General features: G+C 32.3%; 1 protein-coding gene across 7 annotated transcripts in view; it reads right to left on the reverse strand.

Moving 5' to 3' along the window:
* PRKACB (protein kinase cAMP-activated catalytic subunit beta) overlaps nt 1–23035 on the reverse strand; it is a 147228-nt gene that overhangs the window by 32603 nt on the left and 91590 nt on the right. For 4 of the 7 annotated variants that reach the window (XM_032296446.1, XM_032296442.1, XM_032296447.1 and 1 more), the window contains exons 2-7: nt 17741–17802; nt 15450–15578; nt 13626–13724; nt 12236–12318; nt 3936–4062; nt 2533–2628 (exon numbers count right to left, since the gene is read on the reverse strand). In XM_032296446.1, coding sequence (XP_032152337.1) covers nt 2533–2628; nt 3936–4062; nt 12236–12318; nt 13626–13724; nt 15450–15578; nt 17741–17802 — 596 coding nt within the window. Of the gene's footprint in view, nt 1–2532; nt 2629–3935; nt 4063–12235; nt 12319–13625; nt 13725–15449; nt 15579–17740; nt 17803–22142; nt 22167–23035 lie in introns of all 7 variants that reach the window. The other 3 variants (XM_032296443.1, XM_032296444.1, XM_032296445.1) reach the window with 1 other exon arrangement.

Below are 23035 nucleotides of genomic sequence, written 5' to 3' on the forward strand. Positions count from 1 at the left end.
TCCTGAACACAGGAATAGATACAGATTTCCTGACAAGGCACCAAAAGCAATTCCAACAAAAGCAAACACTGTCAAGTGGGATCTAATTAAACTGAAGAGATTATGCACAGAAAAAAAACAAAAACAACAAAAAAAAACCTATCAACAGTAAACAGACAACCTACAGAATGGGAGAAAATATCTAACTATGCATCTGCCAAAGGTCTAATATCCAGCATCCATAAGGAACTTAAACAAATTTTACAAAAAACAAACAACCCATGAAAAGGTGGGCAAAGGACATTAACTGATACTTTCTGAAAGAAGACATACATGTGGCCAACAAGGATATGAAGAAATGCTCAGTATCACTGATCATTAGAGAAATGCAAGTCAAAACCACAATAAGATACCATTCCACACCAGTCAGAATGGCTATTATTAAAAAGTCAAAAAATAACAAATGCTGGCAAAGCTGCAGAGAAAAGTTAACAATTATACACTGTTGATAGAAGTGTAAATTAGTTCAACCATTGTGGAAAGCAGTATGGAGATTCCTCAATGAGCTAAAAGCAGAACTACCATTTGACTCAGCAATCCCACTACTAGGCATATACCCAGAGGATTATAAATCATTCCATTATAAAGACAAATGTACTTGTTTATTCATTGTGGCATTACTCACAATAGCAAAGACGTGGAATCAACCTACATGTTCATCAATTGTAGGCTAGATCAAGAAAATACGGTACATACACACTATGGAATACTATGCAGCTATAAAAAGGAGTAAGATCATGTCTTTTGCATGAACATGGATGGAGCTGGAGGCTATCATCCACAGCAGACTAAAGCAAGAACAGAAAATCAAATACCACGTTTTCATTTATAAGTGGGAGCTGAATGGTGAGAATTTATGAACACAAAGAAGGAAATAATAGACACTGTGTTCTATTTGAGGGTGGAGGCAGGGAGGAGGAAGAGGATAAGAAAAGATAACTATGGTACTGGGCTTAATTCCTGAGTGATGAAATAATCTGTACAGCAAACCCCCATGACATGAGTTTACCTATGTAACAAACCTTCACATGTATCCCTGAACCTAAAATATAAGCTAATATATATAGTCATATATATTATCATATATAATATATTATCATTATATATGTGTGTGGATATGTGTGCGTGTATATATATATGTGTGTATATATGTATATATATATACACACACTTATAAATAAATATTTTTTAAAAGGCTACCTCTAGGTTGGTGGGATTACATACAGTTTTTTTTTTGGTTGTTTCTTTGTGTTTTTCTGTATTTTCTAAATTTGTAAAATGAGTATTATTTTTACAATATATACACATTTATAAAAGTTTTAGTGCTCATTTTAATGTCACATTATTTGTTAACTGTATTTGAAGAAGAAATGTGTTAACTGCAATGACATTTGGACTATAAAAGATCAAGAAGTTATACATTATTTGAATCATAAAAGATGATGAGAAAAAAGTTGAAAGAAATCTTTTAACACTTCTACAGATTAGCCATATTTCACTGATTCCATTTGGGAACCACTGAAGCATGTGTTTTATCCCTTTCCTTTTCCTCTCTCCTATTTGTGCCTGGTTATTGTTAGGTTCTCCTTTGTAGATTTCTCCACCAAGAGATGGCAGAGGAAAAGTTAAACCATTCTTTTAGATATAAGTACAGTTTCTCTCACCATATTTCACTATTTAGAAAAGTAGAGCTGTCTTCAATAAGACTAAAGCTATTAAATGGCTGTTAATAGTCCTATTTAAGATTTAAAAACACTTCTCATACATTCCTTTTATTTAAATGGTAAATTTGAAACAAATAAAGAATGGACAACTAGTACATATCATCTCTAGATTTACCTCTTGGTGTAATCCAGAGCAAGTCTTCTCTACCCTCCCGTTACTAGGAATAATTAAGAAAAGACTATGTTTTGGTTGCAAAACATGGATCTACAGGTCACATTTATTCATATTATTTCTCTAAGATGCAGAGTTAAAATTGACAGAGGTTGGGCCGGGCGCGGTGGCTCAAGCCTGTAATCCCAGCACTTTGGGAGGCTGAGGCGGGTGGATCACGAGGTCAAGAGATCGAGACCATCCTGGTCAACATGGTGAAACCCCGTCTCTACTAAAAAATACAAAAAATTAGCTGGGCATGGTGGCGCGTGCCTGTAATCCCAGCTACTCAGGAGGCTGAGGCAGGAGAATTGCCTGAACCCAGGAGGCGGAGGTTGCGGTGAGCCGAGATCGCGCCATTGCACTCCAGCCTGGGTAACAAGAGTGAAACCCCGTCTCAAAAAAAAAAAAAAAAGAAAAAAAAAATTGACAGAGGTTATAGGATTAGCAGTAGAGGCTAAATAATTATTCTTTAGTAATCATGCACAAATAGATTTAAATTCATAACTTAGATCAAATTAAAAATGTAAAATTAGATCAACAAACTATTTTTACATAAGTTCATAGGAATGCATGCCTCATATTTCTACTTCTTATATATTGATATTATGAATATACCTTGCTGAGAATTATTTCTGGAGCCAAATATTCTGGAGTTCCACATAATGTCCAAGTTCTGCCTTTAACTCTTTTGGCAAACCCAAAGTCTGTGACCTATAAAAGAAAAGAAAATACTAGTGAAAATATATTGCCTCGCAATAAATATATTTATTAAGCCTAAACTGAAAGTTTAAAATTCAAATTGAAACCATGAAAGAAATGGAAAAACAAATTAAGTCCATGTAATTGAGATTCATTCATGACTATTTAGTGAATGAAGGTTTAAACAACCCAAGTCGGAAATCCTTCCTCAACTCTAAGAAAAGGAACAAATGAACAACAAACACTTTTCAGACATTGTCATAAGATCCTAGACCCAAGAAATAAAAAAGTGAAAAAAAAAAAAGGTAAAAATAAATAGCATTAATAAAAATGAAACAATGCTAAAAGTTTGCCTTACTCCAATGGGCCCTTTGCCATTAATTGCACCATCAGAAGTGCAAAAACGTCAATGGGAGAATCTATCAATAATCGTGTAAAAAGAAATGTTCCGACTTTGTTAATAGTAGAAGTGGAAAGAAAACGTTGCTACCAGTTCAGTATTGGTAGTCAGGGATCCTTTGGCAGTTACACTGCAGTCGTAAAGCACATGGACTCGTGGATCAGACTGCCTAGGTTCAAATTTTGACTCTACCATTTACGAGCTAAATGACCTTGCTATGCTTAGTTTTGTTTTTGTTTTTTTTGGGTTTTTTTCTTTTTGAGATGGAGTTTTACTCTTGTTGCTCAGGCTGGAGTGCAATGGTGTGATCTTGGCTCATTGCAACCTCCACCTCCTGGGTTCAAGTGATTCTCTGCCTCAGCCTCCTGAGTAGCTGAGATTACAGGCATGTACCACCATGTCCAGCTAATTTTGTATTTTTAGTAGAGACGGGGTTTTATCATATTGGTCAGGCTGGTCTGGAACTCCCTACCTCAGGCAATCTGCCCGCCTTGGCCTCCCAAAGTGCTGGGATTACAGGCATGAGCCACTGCGCCCAGCCAGTTTTGTTAATCTTAAAATGAAGATAGCAATGGTATTTCCACTTCATAGGTTTATTAGGATTGAAGAAATAATGCATGTAAAACACTTGAAATATGCCTGGCACTAATAAGTGCTAACAGATTTAGCTATTAATATCTCCTTATGCAAGAGCCTATACTAAGTTCACAATTATACATTAAAGGAGATATAAACAGGTTCCTTTCATAATAGGATTTTTGCTTCTCTGTCACAGCAGTGAAACTCTGAGCTCTACTTAAACTATTAGGAATAAGTAAATGTCTCCTTCATAAAAAAGGTCCAAGTTGGGGTTATATACATACAAGGTCTTCCCTAGTATTTTCTCAAATATAATATACATAATGTATTTAAGTCATACCTGGATATAGCCTTGATGGTCAATTAAGAGATTTTCAGGTTTTAGATCTCTGTAGATGAGGTCTAGTGAATGGAGGTACTCGAATGTTAGTACTATCTGAGCTGCATAGAACCGTGCATGGGGTTCACTGCAAAGAAACAAAAACATTCATTTTCTGTAAAAATGAGTTAATACATTCTAATTAGATTATACATAAAAATTAACATGAAGCAGAGGTACTTTGGGAACAAAAAGTATTTTTTAAAAAATGTATATAAAGAATGTTAGTTTCCAAATATTTTGAAAATCTGTATATTGTGTTCAAATAAAGCTCTGACAAATTTATAGGGAAGCATAAGTTGAGGAAAAATATAAACTTAAAATATAATCTTCTTATAAATCATTATTGCCTGTATTTGGATATATTGATGTCTTTCTAATTATGTCGTATCTTGAGAATGATTTGAAAGCAAATGTGACAACTGGATTGTCTATCAGCGCCATTGCTATTGTTAATAGGCTCCATCTACTTTTCTCACAAATTTCAAGTGTTTATAGAATTTCCCTACATAGAAGCTCTTTAGCTGAATTTATCTGCAGATTAATGTCATTTTACTCATTTTGTAATAGTTCCTGTTACAAAAATGACATATGCTCATAAGGGAAAAATATCATAAAATATTGTTGAAGAACAATGAATACTTCTAATGCCATTCAGAGACCATAGATAAAATTCTGGCATGAGAATTTCCAAATCTTCTACTATGCATGTTTACATAGATACACAGACATAGGTATAATCTCCGTTAGTGTAAATATGTACAGTTCTTTTATGTATATATTAGATTGATAGATCAGTGTAATTTTGATGTCATAATCTGAAAAATCCAAAAGGATGTACCAATTTTCTAATTTGAGTTTCTAATATATCTTCTAATGTATTAACTGAATTCTAGTAAACTGCCTGATAAATTTTAATGACTTTCAGATTTGTGTCCTCAATGAACAACCTTTACTATGAATAGGATTTCCCTCAAGATGGTTGGTATGAATTTGATCTGGTAGCACAAGAAATACAAATTCCAAAAAAAAAAAAGATTATATGTGCTGTCTTTTTTGCTTGTCACTACATTTCCCAAGTGCTCAGTAAACATTTGTTGAAAGAATGAGCATGTAAAGAAAAATGCTTTTGGGGAGCAAAATTTTATAATACCCTTCCAGTTTCAGCTTCATCCCAACACTATCAATCTACATTGTATGCCAAATGACAAGGAATGAGGAGAACATTGTAAGCAGAGATTAAAGGAATCATTCTGGTCATTGCAATATTTATGCTTAAACTGGGAAACATTTGACCTGGGAGCTCCTCCCTTATTTCCTTTATGCATCTGTAAATATGTCATTAGTATTATTACTTTTTACTTATAAAATATTAATTTCCAAATCCTGGTGCTTAATTGGAGGAATACATACATTACATAGATCTATAGTAAAATTCTTTTTTTTTCTTGCTCTGTTGCAGGGCTGGAGTGCTGTAGCATGATCACTGCAGCCTCAAACTCCTGGGCTCATGCAATCTTCCCACCTCAGTCTACTGAGGTGCTGGGCTACAGTTGCACACCACCATGCCCATCTATTTTTTTGTAGTGGGAGGGCAGAGGTTTTCCACGTTGCTCAGGTTGGTTTTGAACTCCTGAGTTCAAGTGATCCACCCACCTGAGCCCCTCAAAGTGCTGCGATTACAGGCTTATACGAGCTTATGCGCTCAGTCTATAATCAAATTCTTGAAAGGTGAAAGTAAATATTCCAAGTGCAAACTGTTATTGGATATTTCTATTTGATGTTTAATTAAATGTAGGAAGACAATAGTAAGGGCTAATGCTGTGGTAGTTTTAAATCTAGACAGCTTTAAGTAGAGAATTATAATGACTCCTTTGATTCTGATTAAAGCCATGCAAAACAATAACTTATATTCCTACTGCCTCAAAACTTCTAAGATGGACATTATCAATCGTTCAAGTGTATATGTAGTATTTGTGAAAGATGAGAAAAGACAAAAGACAAGTGTCTTAGTGTGAATTCCTTCAATCAACTTGCTGTTTAGTACCAAGTCAAGTATTAAAGAGTCAATATCAAAGAGTTGGCCTGTGGGGAGTTGCAAAGAAAAGAAGTTACCAATTATAGAAAGTTAACAAAAACTTTTTTGAGAAGAGGTTCAGGTGTAGTACTTTAGTGAAAACTTTAAATAATCATAGGGCAATATGAGGATTCAGCTTGAGCAAGGGGCAGTAGGATAGAGAGGATAACAGGAGGGGAAAGAAAATTCTCAAAGATAAGTAGAAACTACTTTACTTCGCACAATGCCTGAAACTATTAATTATATTAGTTGCCCTGTACATATTAAGTCAATAAATGAATCTTGGCTTAGGCTTTAGGTAATTAAAATGACTAATGTTTGGTCATTACTTGATATCATCTTGTGATATTCTGAGTCTGCCATCATCATTTTATGAATCAAATTACCAACATCAGTCATGTTTCAGCTCATACTTGTGTTTTAATTATGCCAATATTTAATTGTGAAAGTTGATTATACAAATTGAGTCATTTTTGTCATACCCAATTAAATCAGAATTGAAGGGCCAGGGCAATAAAGCACTCAGAGCACATGGCACCTGCTCCAAGAATTAAATTTTTCACACACCTAGCAGCTAAAGCTTCCTGCTGTAACCCGAAGCCAGTTTTATCTAATACCTACTGAAACAACCTGCTGTGACTCTAAGACTAGTTTGACCCACCACCATCACTCACCAGTCACAGCTTGCCAGCTCCCCAAAACTTTGCCTTGCATTGCAATCTTTGCTTCCCAAATAAAATATTGAATCTAGAGATTCATCTCTATACATTTTTTTGGCTTTGATTTACTTGGTGTCAGAAGTGGGATCCTAAAGCTGAATTACTTCAGGGAGAATCTCTGGCCCTGGGAACTACAGCATGAAGTACCCACATTGGGGCCCTTTCAGATCCACTGCTTCTGAGGTGGGGGGATCACCTGTTTTCCACTTGGTGAGTCTCTTTTGGACTAAACTCCTAATTTTGGTTGAGTTCTCTTTTATTTGGGATTTGGTTGGGAAAGGGTCTTTCTCATTCCCCCTCCTGTTTGAGAGGAGTCTTTTGCCTCCTGGCTGACTGATCTCCTGCTGGGGAGGGTTATTTTCCCCCTGTTAACTTCAGCTGTAGAGTTTAGACCTCAGTTTTGATGTTTAGTTGAGGGTACTCTTCCTTTCATTTGGAGACTTATTGTTCTTTCTGGTAAGGACATACTTTATTTTCTGTTGGTGCTTGTGTTTATTTGGCCTTGCGTATTCAGCACTTGTGTTTAATTGGCTTTTGTGTATTTGGCATTAAACTGAGTCACCTAAATACATTAAGTTAAAAATAGGCTCTCAAAGTTTAAAGATATGCCAGGATATTTTCTGGGACTCCAGCTGGTAACGTGTTCAAACATTATAGGAATTATTCAAACAGTCTGTTGTTCTTACAACAAAACTAAAAGACCACGGTCATAAAATCATATACTCTAAATAAGACTCATATCCCAACTGATATCTTAAGGCTAACAAAAATTTCAGGACTCAGAGATTGCCTTGCTACAAAATACTGTCTCAATGCTAGCTGAGACAATATCCTCTCTGAAGCTTTTCCCTCCACTTTTACAATTCCTCTTCTTTATCCTAATCTAGACTAAACTCTCTTTTCCTATTTTGGCATACTGACTATTTAAGTAAAACACTGGAAAATCATCAGATAAAAGAAAATCATTTTGATTTTCATGTTGTTTTGTTTTTAAGATAAAATTCCAATGTAAAGGACACTGCCTCTATACTAAAAGAAATGGTAACAATCTTATCTTCAGGGACAAAGAATTGAGACAAGAAAACACTGTACAGACTTTGTTAGAATAATTCCTATTATTTGGGTCTCCTCACATAATTCATTCACATTTTCACAGTTAATAATTCTTTGTCTAATCCAGTATATTGCTAACTGGCTCAAAGCACTCTACCTATAATTTAGTTCACAGTCTTCATAATATTACCTATTAAAAAAAAGCTTAAGGAGTTTAGCCTTATCCCATTTTGTTAGAAAAACAACAATTTGGATCTAACTCTCTTTTTATAAAGTGGGTGGTTTATTGTTTTACTATCTCATGAGTTCTAAAAAAGAAGCTGTAAGAGTTTTATTTATATATTTGTATAGGTGTTTAGATATTTTTATGCATATGTACATATATTATGTTGTATGTTGTGTCTATATAATAAAATCTGACATAGTTGTCTAGAAATCCCTTAAGGAATTCTATTTGGATAAATGCATACTAATATAAAATATTTTAGTTCACATGACTTAAGTACATCCTTGATAAATTAATTGGTTTTAAAATTATTTATTTTTAAAAATTTTTGTTTTTGATTCAGAGGGTACATGTGCAGGTTTGTTACATGGGTATATTGAATGATCCTGAGGTTTGGGGTATGAATGTTCCTATCACCGAGGTAGTGAGCATAACACCCCCTTGGTAATTTTTCAGTCCATGTTTTCCTCCCTCCTTCTCCTCTCTAGTAGTTCCCAGTGTCTACTGTTTCCATCTTAATGTCCATGTACACTCAATGTTTAGCTCCCACTTAAAAGTGAGAACATGAAGTATTTGGATTTTTGTTCCTGTGTTAATTCACTTAGGATAATGACCTCCAGAAGCTTCTATGTTGCTGCAAAGGACATGATTTCATTCAAAGGGAACTCAGACTGGGGCTTATTGTCAGCATCCTCTAAGAAAAGAAATTCCACCCAAGAATTTAATATCCCACCAAATTAAGCTTCATAACTGAAGGAGAAGTAAAATTTTTCTCAGACAAGGGAACACTAAGAGAATTCATTACCACCAGATCAGCCTTACAAGTGGTCCTTAAGGGAGTCCTAAACATAGAAATGAAAGATCAATACCTGGTACCATAAAAACACACTAAAGATCATAGCCCACAGGCAATATAAAGCAATTACAAAATCAAACTATAAAGCAATCAGATGGTGACATAATGACAGGATCAAAATCTCACATATCACTATAAACCCTGAATGTGTGGAAAAGACCCCAACAAGTACTCTTAAATACAGGTTTCTAATAACTTTAAGATTAATTGACTAAATAAAAATTTCCAGAATGCTAACAAAAAATGATGAGTAAATGAAAATACTAATCAAGATCAAGCAAAACAAAAATTACTTACATAAAATTAAGTAATTGATAAAAATAATGTTTTCATAACTTTCATTTAAAACATCATTAGTTCTTTACTTAAATATTTTGGTTTCCAGATTTTAAAAAATTATCTCTTAAGCTATTTATAATTTGTAGCAATTTGGCAAAGTATATATTTGTAAAAAAAAAAAAAAGATAAAAGCGTTTCCTTTTTTTCTCCTTATTATTAAAAAATTAGTTGTAAGTACTTTTATGGGAATATGATGATTTGCATAAGTCCAGTAAAAATCTGCTCTCTGTTTACAGCAGAATACAATTGAAAACACTGATTATATTACCAGGGTTCTTACCAAGCTGTTGTATTTAAAAAGTGCATAAAATGCTTAACTCGAGGGTTTCTCAGCATTACAATGAGTAAATAAAAACTGTTACTTCCTGGCAGGACCAGGAACCTAAGGACTGTAAATAAAATCTAAAGACTGCCTTGGTTTGGCTTCCTTGCCTCAAGAAGTTTTTACATCTAAGACTCCTATGTAATCAATGTAGAGAAAAAAGTTGTTTCTAACAAATAACTATAATACACCTGTTATTAGACTGTAAGTCTGTACATTGTTTTTGAGTATTGTTATCTACCTACAGACTAGACAAGGTCCTAAATTCTCCTAGGTTCCTCCAATCAAACTTTCTTCCATAAAATTTCTAAAATGAGAACCGATCTGTTCCTGAAGCCCTGTAAGCTGAAACTATGTAAATTTTAAGAAACAAATCTCATGTCTGATGTATGGCCACACAGAAAGTTCATCAAACTGTCCAAAGCCATAGTCAGAGACATTTAAACTGTAAACAAGGCCAAGGAAGTTAATGTTTTCCATGGTGTAAACAGCTTTTCTCAAGACATTGGAACAAAACCCCATATCGCAATGCAACTCTCACCCCTCTTAATGCCTGCCTTTTTCACTTAACCGAATAATATTGTAATTAAAAATTCACAATCAGTTACTGCTATAGGTACTGGTGAGACCTGCTATGGCCATTGACAAAACCTCACTTAAGAAAATCTTTCAGTTCATCTAGTCCACAACATCGACAATATCTTTAACATAATTTTTAGTTTAATTTGTACTGGTGTTCCCTCTTGCAAAGTTAGGCATTCTCTGCTTTAGTTCAACCCAGTCATAAAATGTTAGTCAATGGCAACAGCAGGTCTCATTAGTTTCCCCTGGTCCTTTAATTTGTTTAGTTTTTTGCCCTTAGGCCTGGGCTTTAGTTGAAAAGCACTGCACAAATAAATTTTACTATATTGTTAATTTTTTTCCTATCATTTGTAAGCTTTGTTCTCAGTGCCTATCTAATCTTTGTAAAGTCCCAACAGAATGTTAGCTCAACACTTAAAGATGACTGTTAATACCTATGGAAGTGATAAGAGGGAATTTGATGCTGGATTCCAGACAAACATCTACTTTGAGAAAAATTTACCTTCTGGCCTCTTGGTTACTTGAATGTGACCTACTTCCATGACAGAGACCGCCCCCCTCCCCATACCTTCTCTCATATATGGGACAGAAACAACTAGAATAAGTCCATCCTGGCACCAACGAACAATTAAGCCTAACTTTAAGATGGCTGATCAACAATGCTTTCAGAGAAAGATCTTGATGTAAAGGGAAAAATATGAAAGCTGATTCTCATCACAAGCAACTAAATCAGTCAAGGGACCAGGGAAATAAAGCACTCAGGACACACAGCACCTGCCCCCTGCTCCAAGAATTAAGGCCAAGTGTGGTAGCTTACACCAGTAATCCCAGCACTATGGGAAGCCAAGGAGGGTGGGTCACTTGAGGTCAGGAGTTCGAGACCAGCCTGGCCAACATGGTGAAACCCAGTCTCTACCAAAAATACAAAAATCAGCCAGATGTGGTGGCAGGCACCTCTAGTGCCAGCTACTTGGGAGGCTGAGGCAGGAAAATCACTGGAACCCAGGAGGCGGAGGTTGTAGTAAGCTGAAATGGCACCACTGCACTCCAGCCTGGCAAACAGAGGAAGACTCGGCCCAAAAAAAAAAAAAAATTAAATTTTCTATAAGCCTGGCTGCTGAAACTGCCTGTTGTAACCTGAAACCAGTTTTCTCTAACAGCTACTGAGACAACCTACTGTAACTCTTAGACTAGTTCGATCTACCACCATCGCTCACCAATCACAGCTTGCCAGCTCCCAAAACTTAACTAGTCCTAGTAAACTTTGTTGCAAAACAAATAAACATAAAATTTTTCCTTTTTACAAAACTTCCAACTTTCTCTTTATTTTCTAGACACATTGAAGACCACCTGGTCTGTGTATATGCCTCAAACTGCAATTTTTGCTTCTTCAATAAAATGTTGAATTTAGAGATATGTCTCTACATTTTTATTTTGACTTAACATACTAAACAGAATGAAGCTGTATCTGTTTTTTACTTTAGCTTTATTCTATTAGTGATTATTAATGAACAGCAGAAGCTTATAAACTATTGCACACAGATAAAACAATCAGACTCTATAAACTATTTTAATAACTGTGAGATCTTATTACTCATAACCTGATGGGGTATAAACTCCTGTTAAATTATGCATATATTTTAAAAACTAAACTTAGAAAGAACTTTAAGGAGAATTAAATTTATGAAAAACAAACTTTAATAATTTTATTACCATAATACCATTATTATTTCTCTATATATTTATTTTCCATCTTCATCCTTAACACAATCTTTTGTCCCAGCGTTATATTATTAATATTTGTTTAATATTGATATTTTAAAATTCAATTAATTTTTGCATTTTCTGAAAAATCTTCAAATAGTGGACCTTCATAAAACCTATTACTAGTATAACATTTAAATTGTCTTCAAAGTTCTTTAATTTGAATTTTAAAACTTGTGTATGATGTAGCCTCTTTGTTTCCACCTAACGCTTCATATGGCTAAAATATTAATCAAACAAAATAAATTTTTGGCATTGGCCTTAAGAATTTGGTTAAACAACACAAGCATACAAGATTTGAAGAACGCAGAAGCATTAGTTACCTGAACCTTCCAATTCTTCTTAGATGTGAAAACATTTCACCCCCAGGGACATATTCCATAACCATGTATAAATTAGAATTATCCTATGAAAAAATAAAAAGGAAATAAAATTATTAAATTTAGGTAAAAATTATTTTAATATCACATCATGTTGAATTTGAAAAAGAAAAATTTAATATCCTTCTGACAGATTAACAACCTTGAGAAATAAAGAATCAATGAAACACGCTCTAGCTTTTCTATATAGAGACACTCATGTTTTTCCCCTCCTAGTTATTTTTTTTCACAAATTAGTCTGGGACTTTTGCTCTTCCTTTTCTTGCAGAGACCATCTAGTTCTCGAACAATTAAAACTCTCAGGCAATGAAATAGGGCTATAATATATGCAAATAAATAACAAAGTGAAAAAACAATTTGAAAAAGTTAATAGAATATTTACATTTTATGTATAATTCAAGAATATTTATATTTTAATATCTTAAATACATAGGTCTTCATTTAATCTAAAGAATAAAGGGGAAAAAAGATTAAAATGTTTCATATGATTCAATCTTGCAGAGTGATGCCGGTATTATTCCAAAGAGCTGAAAAGTGGCCAATTTAAATAATGAATCTTGTAAAAATTTTTCAGACACTTGAATAGTGAAACAAAAATTATTCTGCTTTGAATAAGTGAAAAGACTAGAACTCAAATTACTAAGTAAAAGAAGATGGGCCGGGCATGGTGGCTCACGCCTGTAATCCCAGCACTTTGGGAGGCCGAGGCGGGTGGATCACGAGGTCAAGAGATCAAGACCATCCTGGCCAACATAGTGAAACTCCGTCTCTGCTAAAATATAAAAAATTAGCTGGGCGTGGTGGCGCGTGTCTGTAGTCCCAGCTACTTGGGAGGCTGAGGCAGGAGAATTGCTTGAACCCAGGAGGGGGAGGTTGCAGTGAGCGGAGATCGCACCACTGCACTCCAGCCTGGCACCTGGCGACAGAACAAGACTCTGTCTCAAAAAAAAAAAAAAAAAGAATTTGGTGAGATAGTGGCAAAAAGGGTTAAATAAAAGTAGAAGATGTGTTGGGTGTATTTATTTGTGTAAGTATAAGAATTGTTTAATAAGATATTCCTATGGTTTTTGATAAACTGAAATATCTCATTTTGTAATAGCAACTCATGAAGAATTGCACATATCACCTTGAACAATTTCTCCAAAGAGAATCAAAACCTTTTCAAATGTTAGCTGAGTTTATAAGCACAATAGGATTTAATTACATAAACTCTAAAGATATTTGTTTTGTTTAATTATATTCTCTAGGCTTATCTGGTTTAGAATCCTATTTATAGCTTCATATTTAAAAAATCAGGTTGAAAATATCTTATTTAGATATTGCTAAAATTTACCTTAAAAGCATACTCCAGTCGAACAAGGAAAGGAAAATTCACTGCCTGTAATATTCTTTTCTCATTCAAAGTATGCTCTATTTGCTTCAGTTTAACGACCTGTAATTGAGAGATAAATATCTTTTAATGTATTTTAGCAAAATTAAAACATTATATTATCAAGTAATGAACTTGGATAAGCAAAACTGTTAGAATTGAATAAGGAAGATAACAACAATTACCAACAATTATATTGGTGCATAATTAATTATGGCTTTTGTCATTACTTTTATAATAGGATTCAAATAAAAACCTAATAGAGGATTTAAAACTTGGTCTTATGAAGGTCAACTACAGCTTTAATTAAGAAGTGAGAGCTAAGTAGGAATAAGAAACAGACCCATAAGAAATTACTTAAAAACTAGTTATGTCAATTAAACTATACAATTACCTAAAATAAACTAAAAATTAATGTGAAAATACTAAGGTCCTAATGACTTAAAGTCCTCTATAAAAGCTGGTCGAAATCTCTGCAATAACTAGATACTGATTTCAAATACTTCAGAAGATCAGTAAGAAAATTAAGAACGAAGAGAAAGTCCATAATTAAAAAATAGTGAGTAAAAATGAACAATCTTCACTGTATAATATCTAAATAAATATAGGTATACATTCTCAAAATTTAATTTATACTGCCATAGAAGAGGGCACACAAAATATTGGGGAAAAAACCATCTTCGTAACAAAAACTATCTTTATATCCTCAGTCACTTAGACTTAAGCCTCCTCCGGATTTTCTACTTCTTCTGGATTTTCTATAGAAGGGGTAAGTAATTTATGTTGGCTTCACGAAGACTGTAATTCTATTCCATATGTGATTCTATTTTGAATTTAAGAAGTGGTGACCTTAGCAAAACATATAAATAATTTTCTCGTATATGTGTAAATCATTAGAAGGTAGCATTCTTTCTTGCTAGAGTCTAATTGTCAATGTGAAAATAGTCACAGAAGTCAAGACGTTAAATAAATATGAATAAGAAAAGTAATTAAAGACACCAGCCAGGTATTGATATATAAAATTAGGAGTATACCAATAATATTCAGCAAAAAACTGAGTGGAGCCAGATCTGTGGTTTTTTTTTGTTTTTTTTTTTTCCTTTCAGATCTGTGTTTTAATCTAGGCCTTCTATTTAACTAACTTTCTGACTCTGGAGATGACTTCAACTCTTTGGACTTCAGGTTTTCAAAATCTCTAACATGAAGTGGTTGGGTCACTACTGTACACATTTTAACTAGTTACATAACAAATTAGTCCATAATTGTCACAATAAATTACAGTTGTCCATCAGTATTCCTGGGGGTTGGATCCAGGACCTATGGCAGAAACCAAAATGCCCAGGTACTCAAGACACTTATATAAAATGACAGAGGCTTTGCATAAAGCACATTCTCCATATATTTTAAATTATTTAAATACCAAATATTAGGTATTAATTATAATACCTAATATGTTGTAAATGCTATGTATACAGTTGTTATACTGTATTCTTTAAGAAATAATGAGAAAAAGAAGTCTGTACATGTTAGGTATAGATGTAATTTTTCCCCCAAATATCTCCAATCTGTGATTGGTTAAATCCATGGATGTAGAACCCACAGATATGGAAGGGCTGACTGTATATTAACTATGAATAATATAGTTACAATAAATAAGGTTAAAAATTAAATGTAATAATAAAATTATTTCAAGGTGTCAATGTTAAGTCATTATACTGAATCTGTTTAATAGTCTAGCTGATAAAACTAAAGTTTACCCTAAAGGTAAATAACAACAAATATACTAACCTTCTGCTTATCTAAGATCTTCATGGCATAATACTGTTCAGTGGCTTTGTGTTTTACCAACATGACTCTTCCAAATGAACCTGTTCCAAGGGTTTTTTTCCTTTCAAAATCTTCAAGTCCAGCATTATTCTACATATAAATATATAAATAAAATTAAAATTTCTCATAAAAACACTATGAGAATTATAAATGCTTTAATAATACATAATCATAATGGATGATTCAATTTATAACTATCCATTTAAAAGCAATACAAAAGGCTATTGAGATTCCAGGTTATTGGTTCTATTTTTCCCTTTAAACAAGAAAGGATTTAATATCTGAGGAGATAATGTATTGCAAAACAGAGCAAAATAGTAATAGAAGGAAATAAGAGCCTCAGCTGAAATATTAAAGATTACATGCCAGTATGCATTCCTAGTATTGAACTTTTAATCTTAGTACTGAACTTCTAATAAATCAGTTTCGTATTTTAATAATTACAAACTGACTAAAGGCATACTTACAGTCATAGAAGCCACACAAACTTAATGCATTTGCAAATAACTGTAATGAATAGATAAACTAAGGAATCAGAGCCCTTTCACTAAAGTTACCTATGAAGAAATCTGTCTTGCTTCATTTCTGTCTTATATAAGCTTGTAGAGCTAGATAATAGCAGCATGAGAGAGCCTAGTGGCTTTCTCTCTGTATGTTGTAATAACACAGTATTATCTAAAACAGTAACAATAAGGAAAGAAGGGTTCCTCATTCTACAAAGAACCAAGAGCCAGAATCCCAGAACAATAATCGGACTCTTTTTTTCTTGAATAGATGTTTTGTTATAAGGAAACATCTTTGTTTGGCTTTGACTACCGAAAAGAAGCAAATAATTGGAGGCATCAATTTATTAAATTTGTTCTTGCCACAACAAAATGAAAATTATTAGAACAATTTATGTGTTAAATAGCAACAAGCAGTAATTGCTGACCCATTTGTTTAATAGGTTTTCAATGCAAAGAACTCCATGAAAATATCAGAAAAATATTTTGAAGGCCCAGTATGCAGTGCTTAGCTTGAGAAAAATGTGATGCAATATGATTCTTCATCCAGTGAGGAATCTGAATAGGTACAGGAGTTCACTGTAGTTGGATTGTATCTGTATTGCAAATCAAACGTTGCCTTTTGAGACCCATTTTAGCTTCCTGTTGGATCATTACAGAGAGCAAGCAATTCTGTTTTTTTACCTATAACTTGTTTTCATTATATTTTGATTTCACAATTTAAAATTTAAAGTAATTTTTAGTTATGAGATTTTTTAATCAATGTAAAAACTCATAATTCTGATTGAATTAATTTAATTAATCTTTAATTTTAGGTTTTATCAACATAGATGGATTAAAATCTTACCACAGACTCAACTAAATAATTAAAACAAATTTTATTAATAGGCAACAGAACACACATTTTTGCTCTTTATGGTTTTTTCATTGCTTTTCTTTGTATTATAAAAATATGATATCTTCCTTAATTCTCTTATTGTTTCATGTTACACAATGTCTACATTTTGTAATCACAATGTTTAATCTTTGTGACTATGTTTTAACTTACAGGTCATACTCTAAATCTTGGTAGTAATGGCATCTTTAACATTTATTTAGAATTCTTTAGTGACAAAATACTTGAAATATAAACTTTTGAGCTAGAAAGAAAAGACTTTAAAATTTACTATTACAATTTATTCATTATTTATAACTCTAAAAAGATTATTTTTATAAATTATAGATGGTTCTTTTTATATACAGTTTTTAGATCTAGTTAAGATCTATACCTTAAATTATATAGGGCATGCCCCATCAAAATGATAAAAAAGATGCCTGTGTACCAGGAATGTTGTTGATAGCCAAATTCTCTATGACTGAGAATTTTAAACTGCACAAAAGGACTCTTATTTTTGTATTTAATAAAAATATTAAGTATGCTATTAAAGGCATAATTCAAAATTAATATATTAGAAAATATTAAAATTTTATAGCAATTGGAATTAGTATCAAAATTTATAATTAGGTATTATACTGGAAATTAGTTCCTTCTGCAATTTAGATATACATTAAGATTAATTAATACATCAAAGTATAACTGGCAAAATTCTCATTTTAAGCTTCTGTTTACTAAGGCCATTAAAGTGGTCTGTTTAAGCTTCTGTTTACTAAGAAAATTAAAATTTCTGAAGTAATAAATTTCTTAGGCAAGAATCATGATTTTATTAACACAAGATCTTTAAATTGTAGAAAAATCTAAGTATTCCTTACCGGAGTTGGATTCTCCCATTTTTTCAAAAAGTCTTCTTTGGCTTTGGCTAGAAACTCTTTCACTGAAAATATACATATAAAAACAAATTTGTCTTGTAAGAATATTTAATTATGTATAAGAATATTTATATTACATGTTTTCTTGCTAAAAACAGTCATGTCATCTATTGTGATAAAATGTATATTTTATCATGATACATCAGAGAGCTATTTAGTATCTCTAAGAACTTTCTCAAATCTCTAAGAATCTCTAACATTGTTCTATAAGGAAACCATTTTGATAATTTCAAATGTCATAACAAAAATTCTATTCCTGAAAACATACCAGAAAGTAATGTAACTCAGAAATTAATCTAGGACAAAATAGGGATTGTAAAAAGGCCATCAGTGATACTAACAGAGCCTTTAGACACAAGAACTGAAAACATCTGGAGAACATGAACATTTGTGGAGTTTCAAAAATAATTGATTTTTATAAAGAGCTGTTTTCAGGTGTAAGGATTTATGTTATCAGATTTGTATATATATATATTTTTTTTACTAAGGGTAAAGGGAAAAAATAAAAGCAGACTAACACATAAATGACACCAACAAAGATGTAAAAACAGAACAAAACATCACCAACAAAAAATCCAGTTTAACAATCTCATTCTAAATTTGCAGCATAAACTAAATGTCTGAATACCCAATTTAAAATGTACACTAAAGTAAAGCAATTCAAAACCAAATGTTTATATATTGATTAATAATGGGGGTATCAAATATACATATTATTTTATAGAGCTATGGTTTGAAGTTTTTAATTTGTAAATTAAATGAACCAGTTAAAAGTTTCCCCCTTTTCAAAAGCTATTTTAGAAAACAACATCAGATGTTTAAAAATAAATAGAAAAAATATTCCAAAGGGATAAAAAGGCATTAACAAAATGTATTGTTGTTCATATCTTTGGGTAAAAGAATAAAACTTGACTATACTAGCAAAGAACTCACAAATTCTTTAATGTTCCAATTGATACAGTAGTATTAAAGTGAGATAGGTACCTATTCTAAAGTATATTTTATTTTTCCTTCTTTATAAATGTCATACCAATGTCATACCTTTGGCAAAACACTGTTACTAACCAAAACGGCTTTTGGCATTTTAAATGCTTTGAGATTTCAAAATGATGATGACAGGCACCAAAAGCAGACATTAGTTTTTAAGTAACAGGAGTATGAATCTCTGAAGACATTATTTTACTACACTGTATAAACTATTCTTTGTGTTCTCTTGTAAAATACTCTCAGAATGCCTATTTTAGAAAAATTGAGAAAAAGAATTTTTAAACTTAGAACTTTCCCATTGTAGGAAAATCTCATGTACTAAAACAATGAATCAAAGAATTTCAGCTAATCATCCAAATATAATCTAATTCTTCTTGAGGGGTGGATTAAGGAGGGCAAATTCTTACATTTTCTTTTTTCTTTTTATTACTTCTTTTTAAGACTGGGTCTTGCTCCGTGACTCAGGCTGGAATACAATGGCATGATCACAGTCCATTAGAGCCTCAGACTACTAGGCTCAAGCAATCCCCCAGCCTGAGCCTCCTAAGTAGCTGGGACTACAGATGTGCACCACCATATCTGGCTAATTTTCTTATTTTTTATAGAGATTGGGTCTCACTCTGTTGCCCAGGCTTGTCTTGAAATTTTGACCTCAAATGATCCTTCTGCCTCAGCCTCCCAAAGTGCTAGGATTACAGGTGTGGGCCACTGTGCTGGCCAAAGTGTTGTTTTCTTGGAATTAAGGATGGTTCAAGTCATTCTTACTTCTAAAAATTAATGTACTAGTTACAACTGAAAAAGAGTGGTTTCATAGGTAAGATTTTATTTTTTCGCATGGAGCAGACATATCTGCACACGGCATTCACATGGACATGATGGCTATAAATTAAATTAAAAACGTAATTTATTGCAACATGCACTGTGGCATTTTAAAAAAACAACAACTTGTGATTCCCAAAATACATCTCTTGTTTCTTGTGAAAAATATTTTTAGTTATCTTTATTTATAGAACTTGCACATCAAGTTGCAATATAAACTCTCCAGATGCCTACATGAGTATAAATAATTTAGAGACAAAGAAGAGAGTCAGGGAAGGTAAAAAAAAACATCCTTAACATCCTGTTTCCACTTTTCCTGTCACCTCATGTTAAGGGGATCTGGAGTTAAGAAAAAAGTAAATGATCAAAGGATGGACTGGCAGTATTTGTCAAAGATGATAAGTTGAAAAAAATTCCTTTTCCCTCCTTGGTGATAAGCTAAAAGAAAAATTTCAGGTATTATTTAACTTTATTCACTAATAGAATATGCAAGAAATTCTTTAAAATATTCTCTGTACTCATCAATATTCCTGAGTTTATTGTCAAATACTAAAGAAAGTAAATAAAAGTTTTCATAAAGGTCTTATGTGACAATTATCAGAAATGGGTATTAATCAAATATATTAAATTTTACAAATTACATCAATATATAAAGGGATTTCCTTTAAGAGTACATTAAAGGATGGGCACTAAGTATGACGTTGTTAGTAGTTCCATGAGGAAAACCTGTTCTCGAAACATTTTTTTGTCATATAAAAAATCTACACGTGAAATTTTTAGTTTATATGTGTACTATGTAGATGCAAAGATGCACATAGTTAATTCTTTGTAAAAATATAAGTTAACCAAAATATACATCTTTTAATAACAAATCTACCAAAAAGAAATATTTCACAATATACTGGATTATGTGTAACCCTAAAACAATAGGCAATCTAGAACCACATGTATTTGCTTTGAATTTTATTACATTTAGATATTGGTGTATGTAACTTCTAAATACTTTTCTCTTATCTAGCTATTTAAAAAATTTCTATCCACTGAAATAAAGCATTTGCAGATAATAAAGTAAGATGTGAGAGAGACAGTCAGATTCAAATACTGCTTCACATTCAACCCAGAATTCCCTAAAAGCATATGCTTTCAAGTTCTCAATTTTTTGCTTTACTTATTGTGTTCTAATATATAAGCCATATCTACATTTAACCGCTTAAACCATTGTGATGGTTTTGGAGCCTGGCACATCTGAGTTACAATATTAGCTCTAATACTTCCTAGCTGTGTGATGATAGGTACCTAAATCCAAAGCATCTAACAGTGATTAATAATTCTTCATAAGAAAAAAATACTTCAAAGGATTTTTCTGCAATACATTTTATTCTGTATTGGTCAATATCTGAGAAAACTAGGTACTACCAAAAAGAGGACACATACAAAAAATAATTTATTTCCGAAGTATACATTTTCAAATATATATTTTTTCTGTTTGTATCATTTAAAGAGTCTATTGCATTGCATTCTAAAGGAAATGAGCATACCAAAGGAATCTATATGTTCATTAAAGATTTTTTTGCAGGAACATTCACCCACATTCATGAGATGAAAAAAAAGACAATTTTTATCAATTTTTACAAGTATATAAAAGCACAACTTAGTTCTTATTCTCACTTCAAATTTTTAATGTATTTATACCTAGAACATAGTTTAAAAATCAGATGTCAAAGTTTATTTTAAACATTAGGAAAACTGACCTGAAAATTAGAGCACAGCATACTTCATCCCACATAATTTAGATAACTCTACTATGACAAGAATGTTTCACTGTTAACATTTAACAAATGTATTTATTAAATATGTTTGGGTGCTGTGTAAGATAAACTAGGTTACTGCTTATGATAAAAAGAGTATGTTGCTATAGTATACCATTATCCAAGTCGTGAAAGAGTATCATTCATATTTCGTATTTAGAGTTTATAAATCTACTTTAAGATTCATAAACAGATTACAACTCTAAATGTTGAGTTCTCCAGTTTCTTTTTAATAAGACGAATTTCACCTTCTTCTTTTACACGGCTCTAACTTTTATTCAATTTATATAAGAAAAACAGAAAAGGAACAAACCGACAATAGAAAAAAACAGAATAAAAACTTTCCAGGGTAAATATACAGTTAAAATATTCACTGTTTCATGCAAAGTTTACAACAGTATAAATGTATTTTCAAAAACTACTCATTAACCTGGGTAATCTAATTTCAGTGGTATATATTAATCTTTCTTATACTAGCTTGTACAACTTCTACTGTTTCATGATGCTATAGTTATTCTTTCTAAAGTATTACACAAGAAATTGCAATATAAATCATTTATATAGGTAAAACCCAACAAAACTAAACAAGCCATGTCCTTCATCAATGAAAATATTTTATCAGCTCGATATAATTAATAAAAATATAACTTTATAAGGAAAGTAAAAACTTGCAAACAATAAATAAAAAATTTTAAAGGTAATATTTGTTTTATTAAAAAGTAATTGCCTACCAGATATTTCTGAAGAGGAGCAAGCTTGAGTCCAAAAAATAAATTAGACAATGATTAAATCATATGAATAAAAATAACATATTAGCATGAAGTCACCAATACACATTTTTTTCAGAATACTATATACAGAAATAAAATGTTAATGTACAAATTCAATTATTTGACTGCATTATTCAAATAAGTTATCTTAAAATTAAACGGTAAAGAAGTAAAATCAGTAACTGCTCTTTAGTGCCAAAATCAATACCCTTCTTATTTTCCTTAAAACAAAAACTAACAAAAACTTTAAGTTCTAATAACAATAGTCCTCATAATAATATTAAGAAGTAAATATTGAAATACGTATCCTGTAACTATCGCAATACCATCTCTGAAGTTATGTTATTCAGTCAAAATCTACTGCAGGAAAGACACTATGAATTAAAAAACCTGGTTTATTCCCTTTGGAAAGACTAGTATTTTTCAGTCGTTCTACCTCCTCAGTGCTGATTTAACAATATTTTCAACAATATTTATTGAGCACCATTTAGTGGTGTCAGATTCTGAGCCAGACTCTGAATACTACAAAGAATAAATGTATCACCACTGTTAAGGAAATGAGAAGTTTACATGAATCATCATAATGGAATGGGACAAAGGCAACAACAAAAGGCAATTATAAGGTGCTGTGAGAGCTGGGAGAGGGAAATTCTTGGACAGTAAGGTAAGGCATAATAGAGGACACAGCATTTGTGCTGAATCTTGAAAGATAAAGAATTCCTCTGGCAGATAAAGTTGGGGAAAAAGACCTTCTAGGCTGAGGTGATCTTACATAAATGGGATGGAAGAAGAGCATGGTTTATCCAGGAAATAGCAACTGACTTTAATAACCACAGCATTGGGTACATGTAAAA

The sequence above is a fragment of the Sapajus apella genome, unplaced genomic scaffold, assembly GCF_009761245.1.
Source record: "Sapajus apella isolate SASKATOON/1434 unplaced genomic scaffold, GSC_monkey_1.0 scaffold36, whole genome shotgun sequence".
Lineage (NCBI taxonomy): Eukaryota > Metazoa > Chordata > Mammalia > Primates > Cebidae > Sapajus > Sapajus apella.